Below are 13,517 nucleotides of genomic sequence, written 5' to 3'. Positions count from 1 at the left end.
TTGACATTCTGAGTAGTGGGGAGCCTGGGTGGATGGCGGGGCTGAGATGTGTGCTCCCAGGATCCTGGTGTCCAGGTTTCTGATTGGCCATTTACAGACGGAGAGCATGGCGGCCTTGCTGAGAGCCCTGTGCAAGGTTCCTGAAGCACCTTCCTTCAGAGGGAGAGGAGAGAGACGCTGGGGAGGCAGTGGAAGTAAGGAAGGGAAGATGGGGCCCAGGGTCCGGTGGAATGCTAAGGAAAGTAAACTTCCATTAGTGTTTGCTCATGCAGCTTCCTGGGAAGGTTTATTGACTGTGTCTGAGAAGAGAGGACCCATGACAGGCTTGGGAACATCAGGCAGTCGGTTCTTCAATGCTTGCTGGATGGATAGATGGGTAGAAGAATGAATGAATGAATGGCTGTGTGAATGAAGGGAAAAACTGCTGGCTCCTCCCTGGGCATCTGTGGGCACATCCGGCAGAGTCCCACCTGTACTCAAGCCCCCAGCCCCCACCCCCAGATGCAGGGAGCTACAATTCTGTGTGCTTCTCCTTGGTCTCCGTTAGCTCCTGTATCTTCTGGGGTAGGGTCTTCATCCAGAACTGGAGCCTGCGGGCCTTCAGGGCCCGGCCCACTGCAGGCTGCGTGTTCAGCTGCATGTATCGGTCCTCCTGGTCGAACATCGGCCAGTGGGGCAGACCCTCACCATTGGGGTTCCTGTAGACATGAGGGTCACTCTGAGTCCTACCAAGCTCAGATCCAAGCACCCTGACAGGTCAGGCAAGGCAACCAAACAGGGCTTGGGGAATGAGAGGGGAGGTTTCTAGAAGTAGGAAAGAAAGAAACCACCTCCCACCAGAGCATCAGTTCTACAGGGGGCAGGGCAGCCTTTGTTCCTTCCTGACAGAGGGATGCTCTGTAGGTAACAGCACTGTCACCACCCCCATCCAGGTCAAAAGACCAGAGATGGAAAGAGTGTCCAAGAGGATCTTGGAGCTTGGGAGGGGGCCATGCAATGAATGACATTTACGCTCATGAGTCACCATAGATAGATGAGGGGAGCCCCAGATGGGTTCCAGGCCCTGCCCTCCCCACAATGGGGGTTAAAGTAGGGGTGTGGCATCTCACCCATTTCGAGCAAAGTTGGCCCAATACTTGATCATCCTCCTGCTCAGCAGCTCCTCCTCCTCAGTGAATTGGACTACAGAGCAAGAAGACCAAGGTCCAGGTCAGGGCAGCTCAGTCCAGCACGTGGTTCATTCCCCCATCCCCCCACCATCCCAGGCTCTGCCCTGTCATCCCAGGCCTGGGGCTCTGTCCACTCCCCAGGCCCTGTCCTTGCCTAAGCCCCATATATTCATACCAGCCTCTGGCTGACCTGACACTGGGTTCAACCCTGACCTAGAAGGCTCTCTTCTTCTGACACTGGAAGAGATTTAAAAAATAAATAGGAGGGCTTCCCTGGTGGCTCAGCTGGTAAAGAATTCACCTGCATTGCGGGAGACCTGGGTTCAATCCCTGGGTTGGGAAGACCCCTTGGAGAAGGGAACAGCTACCCACTCCAGTATTCTGGCCTGGAGAATTCCACGGACTGTATAGTCCATGGGGTCACAAAGAGTTGGACATGACTCAGTGATTTTAAAAAATAAATAAATAAATAGGAAAAAGGAGGGAAGGGAGGAAGGGGAAAAAAAAGAGAGAGAGAAAGATGCTTTTGAAATATTTTCTCTGCACCCATGCCAGACACCTAAGATCAGGGTGGGGAGAGATGGGAGTGTGAGTTCTGGTCTGAAGAGTCCTGGACTCCAAGCTCAGTCTTTTTTTGCTTTCCTTTTCTTCTTCTTTTTTTAAAATTTTCTTTTCTTTTTTCTTTTTTTGTACCTGCAGCATGCAGGACCTTAGTTTCCCAACCAGGGATTGAACTTGTGCCCCCTGCATTGGGAGTGTGGAGTCTTAACCACTGGACCATCAGATAAGTCCCTGGAGTTCAGTCTTTCCAGCTGTCAGATCTTGGATACCTGATCCCGTCCTCTCTCGGAGCCTCAGTTTCCTCATTGGTACAGTAAGGGTGATTGCCCTCACCCAGAGTCTCAGCCAGCATCCCATGTCCTGGGAACAAGGAGCCCCAGCCAGGATGACTCACTTCGCTCATTCCTAAAGAGGAAGAGAACCTCATCTCCATGGTCCGCCTTCACATGGCTCGGCCTGACATCCTTGAAGAAGCTGGACTGATGTTGGAACTCGTAGAAGTAGACGGGGGCGTGGGGACCTGGGGAGGTAGGGCAGACGGGCTGTGACATGGCGGCCCCTCACTGGGAGCCTTCCTGCATGATCCATGGTGATGACATAGCTAGGTCCAAAGCTGGATGGAATCTGGACAATGAGGTGAGGGCGTCCCAGGCTGGAGCAACGGCAGTGGGAAGAGCCTGGGTTCAAATTGCGGCCTTGGAACTTCCTAAGGTGTGGTCTTGGGCAAGTCACTGAAGGTCACTGAACTCTTTTCCTCCTCTGTAAAATGGGGTAAATGTCTGTCTCTTAGACTAGCCATGAGGATTTACCAAGATGAAGGATCTCAAGTGACTGGCACCTGGGGCCCAATAAATATATATGGGTGTTGACCTGGGCACTGGTAGACCTCCCCTGGCACCTGTAGTTCCAAGCTGCCCCCCTGCCAGTCTGGCCTTAGTTAAAGATGTACTCACGATGAAACATTGCTACTTGAAGTGCAGGGATCACGAAAATGTAGTCCTCCATCATCTCATGGAACTGGTTTTGGAGGGTCTGGTGGTCCTCACTGTCCTCTATGTACTCCTCCAGCAACAGGTCACCAAACTCAGGAGGCATAGCCTGCCCCAGGTGGATGAGGGAGAGTCAGGTTAGGCAGGCTGGCAGGGGCCAGGAGGCAGCAGGGGCAGAGGTGGGGAGATGGATTCTGGGTTGGGATTGGGAACTGGGGACAAGGACCAAGCTCTGGCGGAGGGAGGGGGGAGGTATTGCATGGACAGGATATCTGGGTGATGGGTTCCCCGTGCCTTGGGATAGGAAAGGAACCCCTCCCCATGAGGGCAGGTCCACAGGAACCTCACCGTCACTGCTGCCAATTCCTGCAAGGCATCCCTCATGGACTCTCTGCTCATTTCCCTCCTGGTGTCAGAACTGTTCACGGTCTGGGTGGTGGGAGAGACTCAAGTTGGAAATAGGATGGGCCCAGAACTATGAAGCCCTGAGGACTTCCCATTGGATGGGCTCCCAGGCACCTGGAGGCTTGGGAGTGGGCCTCACCAAGGGGATGATCCAACCACACTCATCGTTGTTGACACCAATGATGCTGGGGACAGGTCGAAAGTCCGCAGAGGCCAGCAGCTCCTGGGGGTGCTTGGGCAGGAAGACCCCATCCACCAGGCCGGGGATGATCTTGAAGGGCTAAGGATCCTCAAGGTCAGGTTGCAGACACTTTCTGATGCCACAGACATCTTGCACCCCTTCCTGGCTCATCCCAGGATGCTCACAGCCACCCCAGAAGGTCCTACATCTGCCTCAACATGGCCTGGCCTCAATTTTGCACCTCATCTCCTGTAAGGGAGGCTTACAGGAGGCTCCTGTAAGAGGGCTGTAAGAACACCACAGTGCGGAGCCAGAAAAACTTGCCCAGGACAGTGAAGGGTACCCAGGCTTGCCTGCCGCACACCTGATGGCCCCTCCCTCCAAAGCCACATCCATTCAGCCAAACCTTGTTGATGTCCAGAATCTCCTCTTCATTCTTGTGCCGCAGGCAGTCCACCAGGGCCTCTGAGTCAGCCTGCCCACAGGCAGACAGGTTGGCCACCACCTGTGAAGAGATTAGGCAGTGGTCAGCTCATCCTTCCAGGTAGGGGAGAGAGGTATGCCCAATGCCCCAGGTGTAGGCGGTATACCCCCAAATCTCACAGAGTATTGTAAATGGATTTCTACAGGGTTGAAATTGTCCCAACCTCCCTGTTGCTCAGAGGACTCAGCTGGGGGGTGCCATCCCACTTTCCTAGGTGGTCCTGCCTCTGATGGGGGTCCCAGGGCAGGAGTTCTGTGGGCCACAGAATGCACTCAGCCTCTGAGCTGACAAAGTCCTGTGAATTCCGACCCCTGAGCAGTCCCCAGGTAGGTGGCTGTTCCCAAGGTCCTCTGATGGCAGGGGAGTCCCTGTTATCTCCACTTAACAGACAGCATAATGGGCTGAGGGCTAAGAGATGTGGGGAGCAGGTCTGGGCTTTCCATGGGTGAGGGCACTCACTTTGGAGACCTTGTCAGATGAGTTGGCAGTGAAGCCAGGCAGCAGGGCCACCCCACTCTCCATGATGGCGCCATGGAAGAGTCCTTGGGACATGGGGGACATGAGGTGCAAAGACACGCTTATTCCACCTGCAGACTCGCCAAAAATTGTGACACGGCCAGGGTCGCCTCCAAAGTAGGCTATATTCTGCTGGACCCAGCGCAGTGCGGCCACTTGATCCAGGTAGCCCCAGTTGCCAGTTGCATGCTTGTCTCCAGTGCTGAGAAGTAGCAAGGATGAGGGTCATGGACTGTCCTAGCTCCATCAGTCCACATTGCCCAGCCCAGCCCAGCCCCAGACTCACCTGAAGAAGCCCAGCAAACCCAGGCGGTACTGGATAACGACCACCACCACATCCTCAAAGGCCGCCATGGCAGAGCCGTCATACATGGAAGCCATGCCCAGGACAAGCCCGCCACCATGGATCCACACCATCACCTGGGGAATCCGAGGTATAGTTACCATGTGGCTCCCACCTGGCCCTAAACACCACCAGGGCTGCTACCTAAATGAACCACCACTTTGACTTTGCTCACCTAACCACATGGACAGAACTCCAGCAAGACACAGTAGTGTCTTCATTACCTGGACTGAAGGTGACCCACGTTCTATCAGGAAAACCTGCCTCCCACGTGTAAGGCCTGTCTCACTTACCAAAGCCTGGCCCCATTTCCCCCAGAACCCTCTCTGGGGTGGAAAGAAAAGGGGTGTTTCTCTGATCACCTTACATGCATGCACATTAATTAAGAGTAGTCCATTCTCACTGGCCCAATGGATAATCCAAGGCTGGGGTCTCTGGCCACCTCAAAGTGCAGGCCTTAGGCACCCTAGGTACCTGACTGGTCCCTGGGTATGAGTTGGTTGGGTGAGTCCAGGGTCCCTCCCAGGGACAAAGTTTCTGACCTCTGAGAGCAGCCAGGGTTCTGTGACCCTGTGCCCAAGGGTTAGCCATCCACGCTGGGTAAGAAGCACTCAGCGCCTTAACAGGGTCCACGGGCAGTGGGGCTCAAGCTGATCTTGTCCTTTTCAATCTTCTTTCAGAAGAAACGTCCTCCCACCCCTCACCCAGTTATGTCCTGCCACTCACAGGCAGATTGGAGCCCTCGTGGGAATGGGCAGGTGTGTGGATGTTGAGGTACAGACAATCTTCAGACATGGAGGTAGAAGGCAGGGTCACATTCCATAGTTTATCAGTCATTCTTTTCATGCCGTCGACGTCCTGCAGACACCTGGTGGCCGTGGCAGGCAGTTAGTCCTGGGGCTGTGCAGTAGTAGCTATAACCAGATCCTGGGCCCCGATTCACTCCCAGCTACCTTTGGTCCCACTTTCTCTGGTCCCCACTTACATGTGATCCCTCCCTAAAGGACCTTTGCACCAAGTTACAGTCCACAGACTCTGGGAAAGCAGGGAAGGAGCCCAGTCTTCCAGGGAAGCCTCAAGCTTATGAGGGCCTTGGATACTATCCTCCTGAGGCTGAGAAATCTTGACTCTTGAGGGCCTCTATAAGAACTATTGGTTGCATGTGTTTACATTCACCACCATATCCCTGTACTCACACAGACCTGGAACAGGGGAGTAGCCCGTATTCATGTGCTGCCAAAATGAATGGATTAATTTCTCAAGAGAAGGGCAGTGCGATGTCCTTTAAAAATCTCAAGTCAATCTCTCAGGAAACCTCATCTCTCCCTCAAAGTTTCCAGCTGCAAGAACATTCACACATTCCTTGGTCAACGGCACCTGGCCCTGTTGGTTGGCACAGTGACTGTGAGGACTCAGGTCGGCCACTCCTTGGGAATCTACAGTATGTGCTGCTAGAATCAGGAGCTCCTACAAGGGTCAAACCTCTTCCAGAGCCACTTTCTCTGGTGTCAGAGATCACTTGGTACTACTAAAACTTAGCGAGTTACATGTCTCTGCTTGTCCCTTCAGCATGTAGATCTAGCGCTCTTTTGAGTGCTAAGCCCTCAGTCTGGGAAAGTTACTTTGCTCTTTCAAGCTTCAGCATGCTTATCATAAAAATGCATGTGAATATCCATCAAACTCAGAAGGAAAACTGGCTGTGACTTAGATGAAATAACAACTGCAACCTGGCCCAGAGCTCAAGAGTACCCTCTATACCAGGGCCTAAAGTTCCTGGACCTCCTGCTTACTTGGCTGGATGGGAAGTCACATCCTTTACACCGCTCCAAGATTCTGGGGGCTCCGGGGGTGCAAATCGCAGCAGCCCTACAGGTGGCTTGGCAAAGGGAATTCCCAAGAAGGTGTGGACCCCCACATCAGCATTCCTCACGTGGACAAGGCTCCCCTGCACCTTCCCTGTGTGTGTGGTCCGGACAGGGCGGGTAGAGTCCTGGCCTGCGGGCAGAGAGATGGACATCAGGGTTGGGTCTCCCCATTCAGCTGCCCTCCCAGACTGTTGATGTTGTCACCTCCTTCCCGTTCTCAGCTCAGCTCAAGGGACACTGATTTACCAATACTTGCTTTACAGATTCCCTGCCTGTAATTCTGCCCCGCCCCCCACTGCCTTTACTGCTCCAGCCTTTTCCATCAGGCTCAGTGAACCGCTCTGGGGCTTGGGACCCTGGTTTAGCCCCAGGAGCCTCAAAAAGCCATATGAGCTTGATGGGAGTAAGAGTGTCCCTTCCACTCACTGTGTGCAGGTCTAGGAGCAGCAGGAGAACTGTAGGAATCAGACAGACAAGATTCTTGTCCTTCAGGATCTCACACTCCAGGTGGCAAGAAGTAAGCCCACAAGTATTCTCCAAATAAAGAGTGATGTCATGAGGAGAACTACAGAGGAAAGGGCAGCCGTGTCTAGAACATTAGAAAGCACAGCCCGCCCTGCTAAAGGGATCAGGGAGCCAGGAAGAGATTAAGAGTCACCTAACACCTTTTGCCTCATTGCAGCCAAGAAAGCAACATGGGTCACCAGCAGCTCTACGGATCCATCAGAGAAAATTCGGCCAGGGTTTCTCACTCTTGCTGGGTCTGCTCAAACCACCATGGTTTGATCCCAAAATACAGCCTCAAACTGTGCCGCCAGCGTTTCCACTAGTATTCGAAGGACATCAGCCTCGTTAAGTTGGACTAACTGAACTTGCTTAAATGGATCGTCCAGCACATCTACCTTATGCAGAAACAATACTAGCTCTTTGAAAATAAAAGTTTAAAAATCAAAAAAGAAAGAAAGAAAGAAAGAAAATCACCTAACAGATGGGGAGCTGACATTCCTAATAGATAAAAAATTCTATAAATAAGAAAGATGACAGCAACATACATTTGGGAAAAGAACATGAAATGGTGAAAGTGCAAGTTCAGATAGAATGAGGAATACCAATAAACAGCTCTTACACAAATGAGGAGATATTTGTCTCAATCATGCTAAGAGAAACGCATACTGAAATCTGAATGTGATGTCAGCAACTTATTTTGTCACAGAAAGCAAGACAATCAAACATTGTATATTTTCTATTGGAAGTCCACTGTACCACATATGAAGCAGTCTTGCCCCTAAACAAAACAAAGCAAAACGTAAAATCTGAATTTGATCGAGACTCTAGAATATAAACACAAATTTACAGGCATACAGGGGGCAGAGAAACAGTTAAAAGACACCATATCAGCAAAATTCAAACTCTGTTATATGTGGAATTTAAAAAATGATACAAATGAACAAAATAGAAACAGATTCATGGAAACAGAAAACAAATTTATGGTTACCAAAGGGAAAAAGGGGGAAGGGATAAATTAGGAGTTTGGGATGAACATATACACACTGCTAAGTCACTTCAGTCGTGTCCGACTCTGTGCGACCCCATAGATGGCAGCCCACCAGGCTCCCCCGTCCCTGGGATTCTCCAGGCACACTACTATATGTAAAATAACCATCAAGGGCCTAGAGCCCTTGTATAGCACAGGGAACTCTACTCAGTATCTTATAATAATCTGTAAGGGAAAAGAATATGAATATGTTTATCACTGAAGCACTTTACTGTACACCTGAAACTAAATTAACATTATATATCAACTATACTTCAAGAAAACAAACAAACAAAAATAGCCCAAATCCCAACTCTGGGATCCTCTCCAGAACAAGCTGGTTTCTTCAACACAACAACAAAATTACAAGGAAAACAGAAGCAAGGCAGAGAAGGAATCTGAAGATTGAGCTTCATGAAATACTTCAAAAAGACAGGTAATAATAAACATTGGAAAGGATGTGGAAAAACTGGAACCTTTGTACATTGCTGGTGGGAAAGGAAAATGGTGCAAGTGCTTTGGAAAACATCCTGCAGTTCTTCAAAAAGTTAAACATGGAGTTACCAAATGACCCAGCAATTCCACTCCTAGGTATAAACTCAAGAGAATTGAAAACATGTCCACACAAAAACTTGGGTGTGGATGTTCATAGCAGGATTATTTATAATGGCCAAAAAGTGGAAAGAATCCAAATGCCCATCAACTGATAAGTGGATTAATAAAATGTACCATATGTACACAATAGAATATATTATTCAGCAATAAAAAGAATTACCAAACATTCTACAACATGGATAAACCTTGAAAATATGCTAAGTGAAAAAAGCCAGTTCTAAAGGACCACATATTGGATGATTTAATTTATACAAAATCACAATTGGGATATTCATAAAGACAAAATGTTGGGGGAAAGGGAAATCAATGTGGTAAACTCCATAAATACACTAAAAACCATATTAAAATATTTATTCATTTGTTTATTCGGCTGTGCTGGGTCTCAGTCACAGTGTGTGGGCTTTAGTTCCCTGTACTGTGCTTAGTTGCCCAGTGGTGTCCGACTCTTTGCGACCCCATGGACTGTAGCCCACCAGGCTCCTCTATCCACGGCGATTCTCCAGGTAAGAATACTGGGTTGCCATGCTCTCCCTCAGGGGATCTTCCCAACCCAAGGATCGAACCCAGGTCCCCCGCATCACGGGCAGATTCTTTACCATCTGAGCCACCAGGGAAGCCCAAACATACTGAATTGAGTAGAAATTCCAGGGGAATTTCTAGAGCCAGGAATCAAACCAGGGTCTCCTGCATTGCAGGCAGATTCTTCACCAGATGAGCTACCAGGGAAGTCCCTAGTTCCCTGACCAGGGGTCAAACATGTGCCCCCTGCATTGGGATCACGGAGTCTTAGTCACTGGCCACCAGGGAAGTCCCTACAAACCATATCAAATGCTATGTGAATTATATCTCAAATCTGCTATTAAAAAAAGAAGCACAGCTACCAGTTCTTAAAGTATGAACCTTATATAAATCATGGTTTTAAAAAAATGTCATAAATATCATGAGATAACATGAAAAAAGAATGTTTGACTTGATGTTTGATTACATTAAGAAATTATGAGAGATATATATCTTTTCTTTTAGTAGGACATAATTTAAAAAATTTATAAGTGATAGTGCAAAGGAGAGGCGATAATCCAAACAAAACTAAGTTGCCCAGGTCTTGATAACTGTTGAAGGTATACTGAGTCTGCTCTATTATTCTCCCTACCTCAGATGGGGAGCCCTGCAGGGCTATGTGACCTCAGGCAGTCCTGACCCTCTGTGCCTCAGGGTGCAGGGAGGTATCCAATCAGGCTCCCAATTCCTCTGGTGCTATCTCCACTGGTTCCCACCTCCCTGGCACCTTTCTTCCTGCAGGCTCAGGTTCTGTCTGCAGAATTTGGCAGATCTGAGCCTGGTTTCATAATAAGTGTTCGGTTTTTTTTTTTTTTTAAAGAAAGAAAACAAAAAACAGCCTCACATGACTGTACTACCCTATACCTATTAGATTTACATGGATTAACATGCTTGATGACACATAGTGTCGGTGAGGCCAGATCAGCAGCTATTCTCACGCTCCACAGAGGGCAACTGAGCAATGCCTTTTCAAGTCAGAAGACCCACCATTCTCCCAAGGAACATGCTGCTCTCTAGTTCCTGGTGGGTTGTAATGTCTATCCATGTAATTCACTGCCTCCACCAGCCCCTAATGATCGTTGTTCGTTATAGCAAAAGGACAAAACCTGCTAAAATGTTCCTGACCAGAGGCTGGTTACATTGAGGATGCTTACTTCTTGAAGAGAAGCCCTTACATTAAAACACATAAAAAGATGCTCAACATCACTCATTATTAGAGAAATGCAAATCAAAACCACAATGAGGTACCATTACACACCAGTCAGGATGGCTGCTATCCAAAAGTCTACAACAATAAATGCTGGAGAGGGTGTGGAGAAAAGGGAACCCTCTTACACTGTTGGTGGGAATGCAAACTAGTACAGCCACTATGGAAAACAGTGTGGAGATTTCTTAAAAAACTGGAAATAGAACTGCCATATGACCCAGCAATCCCACTTCTGGGCATACACACTGAGGAAACCAGATCTGAAAGAGATACGTGCACCCTAATGTTCATCGCAGCACTGTTTATAATAGCCAGGGTATGGAAGCAACCTAGATGCCCATCAGCAGATGAATGGATAAGGAAGCTGTGGTACATATACACCATGGAATATTACTCAGCCGTTAAAAAGAATTCATTTGAATCAGTCCTAATGAGATGGATGAAACTGGAGCCCATTATACAGAGTGAAGTAAGCCAGAAAGATAAAGAACATTACAGCATACTAACACATATATATGGAATTTAGAAAGATGGTAACGATAACCCTATATGCAAAACAGAAAAAGAGACACAGAAATACAACACAGACTTTTGAACTCTGTGGGAGAAGGTGAGGGTGGGATGTTTCAAAAGAACAGCATCTATACTATCTATGGTGAAACACATCACCAGACCAGGTGGGATGCATGAGACAAGTGCTCGGGCCTGGTGCACTGGGAAGACCCAGAGGAATCGGGTGGAGAGGGAGGTGGGAGGGGGGATCGGGATGGGGAATACTTGTAAATCTATGGCTGATTCATATCAATGTATGACAAAACCCACTGAAATGTTGTGAATTAGCCTCCAACTAATAAAAAAAAAAAAAGAAAAAAAAAGAATAAAAAGGGGCTAAAGGACAAAGCAGGCCACCAGATGTGAAAATCATCCATCCCTAACTTGGAGCAAATCAAATTGTACATTGACGCTTTTGTACAAATTTTGACATTGTAATTGTACAAATTACAAATTGTAATTGTCAAAGTTAAAAAAAAAAAAAAAGTATGAAGAAGTTCTACCACGGTGGGGTGTGGAGGTCACTCCTGGGGTCAGGAAGTGAAAAAGCCAGGGACCAGAAAGGGAGGCAATGGGTGACCATTTAGGTGAAAACCAAGGATGCATGCACACACCCATTCTTGGGTGAACTCCTGGGCAGTGTGTGGAAAACCCTGGAGACCTAGATGGTCCCTGTCGAAAAGCTAGGACTGGGTAGGACAGGAGAGGGACAGACCCATCACCTGTACTTATCAATTCTTCTCCTCTGAAAGTGGGTCCAATCCAACAGAGCAACATTTTTAAAAAGAGGCCTCAGCCAAGCTTAGCAGATTGTGGTGCTGGAAGATTCTGGGGACCTCCTAGAGCCTGGTCAGCAAGCGGTAAGGGTGGAAGCCCAGTGGGGTGGGCCACGGGGGAGTCATGAGTGTGGACCCTTCCTGGGCAGATTGGACTGGGAGTGGGCAAGATAGCCAAGTGTCACAGGCAGAGAACCTCTGAATTACAGGATCATAGCGTTCAAGAGCAGGTACAGGAGCTGGGGCTGTGCCCGGGTACTGTGCCCAAATAGTCTAAGCTACTTATCAGTAAAAGCCACTGATAAAGGTTGGCACAAAGAGCAATTACCTTTGCCCTGAAGGCCAAGGCATACCTCACCAAGGGTGGGTGCATGGGGTGAAGAGGATGTGGTAGTCTCTCCTGCTAGATGTGGCTGCTGGGGATGGGGGCCTCTGTAGCCCGAGCCAGTAACCTTGCCTACAGTTCCATGGAGAGAGGCTCAGAGGCTGTCAGGACGTCCCTCTGGCCAAGGGTGCAACGCTCAGAGCCAAACGGTGGCAGGAAGGTATTATTATTGTTGATGTTATCACCGATCAGCTCCAGCTCCACCATGAACACTTGAAGGGAAATGTTCCAAATAACTTTCCACCCCGTCCGGCTGCGTCTCACAGCTTGCCCCTAAGGGTAGCTAGACCTGGGGCAGGCCAGACTTTCTCTGCGTCTCTCGGGACACAGAGACGCATGGGATCACGGTTCTGATACTGTAGCTCCAGCGGCTCCCACCTCCCCGACGCCAGTAACCGCTTTCCCAACCCCACCCCCACCACCCTCACAGTATCTGCAGAATTTGGCCAAGTCCTACCCCGGTCCCTCTGTCGCCCTGCGCGGGAGCCTCACCCTGGCCCGGGACGAGGAGAAGCAAGAACCCGAAGACCACGGAACTCAGACGCAAGCGAGGCCCGTCCGGCTTCATCGTGAGCTCAAAAGTCTTTTCTGCACTACCGGCGGGCACGCGGCTTTTCATCAAGAGGCTGCACAGGGACTGGACCAGTCAGTGCCTCGCCCAGGCCAGGAGTTTGGACTGGGAAGGGCGTAGGCGGGAGCAAAGGTGGGTTTGGCAGGAGAGTGGGACTAAACGGGTTAAGACCAGTGGCGGGCAGGGGCTAGCACAGCCGCTTCCCTTCTGTGTGGGTCCCCTTGGGCTTCCTTCGAAGGGGCATTGAGGCTTCTGCAGTTCCTCCACAATACCAAGACCCCTCTCCCCAAACTTGGGTTCAGTGTCTCTGCAGTCACCGGCTCGACAAATGTGGTGCTGGGCGGGGCGGAGGGGGGCGGTGCGAGGAGCGCGGAGAGGGAGCAATAAGCTGTAATTGGGGCAACCGGGAGCGTTTCCTTGAGGAAGCGCACAATCAGAATTCCCACAGACAAGAGATATCAAAACGACTTTCGTTCAGAGGGCAAAGAACCGCTCGAGTAAAGGCAGGGAAGCGTGACTGCCCGTCATTCCAAAAACTCCTCCTTGCTTTCAGGTATCGATTTACTGGGTTCACCTTCATCCCCTTATTGTCTCTGGTCTGAGGGTCTTCCGTGAGCCCCCCGCCCTATTCAGCAAAGGTCCCCCTTTTGAAATGCATACCTGATTGTGGCACTCATCTTAAGGACAGCCTCAACCTCATCTCGGGTCTTTCCCTGTCCCCAGCTCTCTCCAAAATCGAGGTCAGTTATTTATTCATTGGACAAACATTTAAAGAACGTCTGCTGGTCGCTTGGGACTGGGAGAGC

At 49.6% G+C, this 13,517-nt stretch overlaps 1 protein-coding gene across 2 annotated transcripts; it reads right to left on the bottom strand.

Annotated features, from left to right (window-relative positions):
- Positions 1-253: 253 nt before the first annotated feature.
- On the bottom strand, positions 254-13,508 carry CES2 (carboxylesterase 2). Of its 2 annotated transcripts, XM_043898711.1 has the most exons (13): positions 13,372-13,508; positions 12,633-12,766; positions 6,439-6,643; positions 5,375-5,516; positions 4,592-4,725; positions 4,249-4,507; positions 3,712-3,810; positions 3,264-3,404; positions 3,068-3,148; positions 2,684-2,828; positions 2,125-2,250; positions 1,110-1,182; positions 254-698 (listed from the first exon to the last, which is right to left on the bottom strand). In XM_043898711.1, the coding sequence occupies exons 1-13, from the start codon at positions 13,386-13,388 to the stop codon at positions 512-514; spliced, it is 1,743 nt and encodes a 580-aa protein (XP_043754646.1). In that variant the 5' UTR covers positions 13,389-13,508; the 3' UTR covers positions 254-511. The 2 variants fall into 2 exon arrangements, with proteins under 2 accessions (XP_043754646.1, XP_043754647.1); XM_043898712.1 differs by lacking the exon at positions 12,633-12,766 and having other exon boundaries at positions 13,372-13,507.
- Between the last annotated feature and the right edge of the window lie 9 nt (positions 13,509-13,517).

Source organism: Cervus elaphus, chromosome 4 (genome assembly GCF_910594005.1).
Source record: "Cervus elaphus chromosome 4, mCerEla1.1, whole genome shotgun sequence".
In the NCBI taxonomy this organism is placed as follows: Eukaryota; Metazoa; Chordata; class Mammalia; order Artiodactyla; family Cervidae; genus Cervus; species Cervus elaphus.
This window is presented reverse-complemented; position numbering and strand designations above follow the sequence as displayed.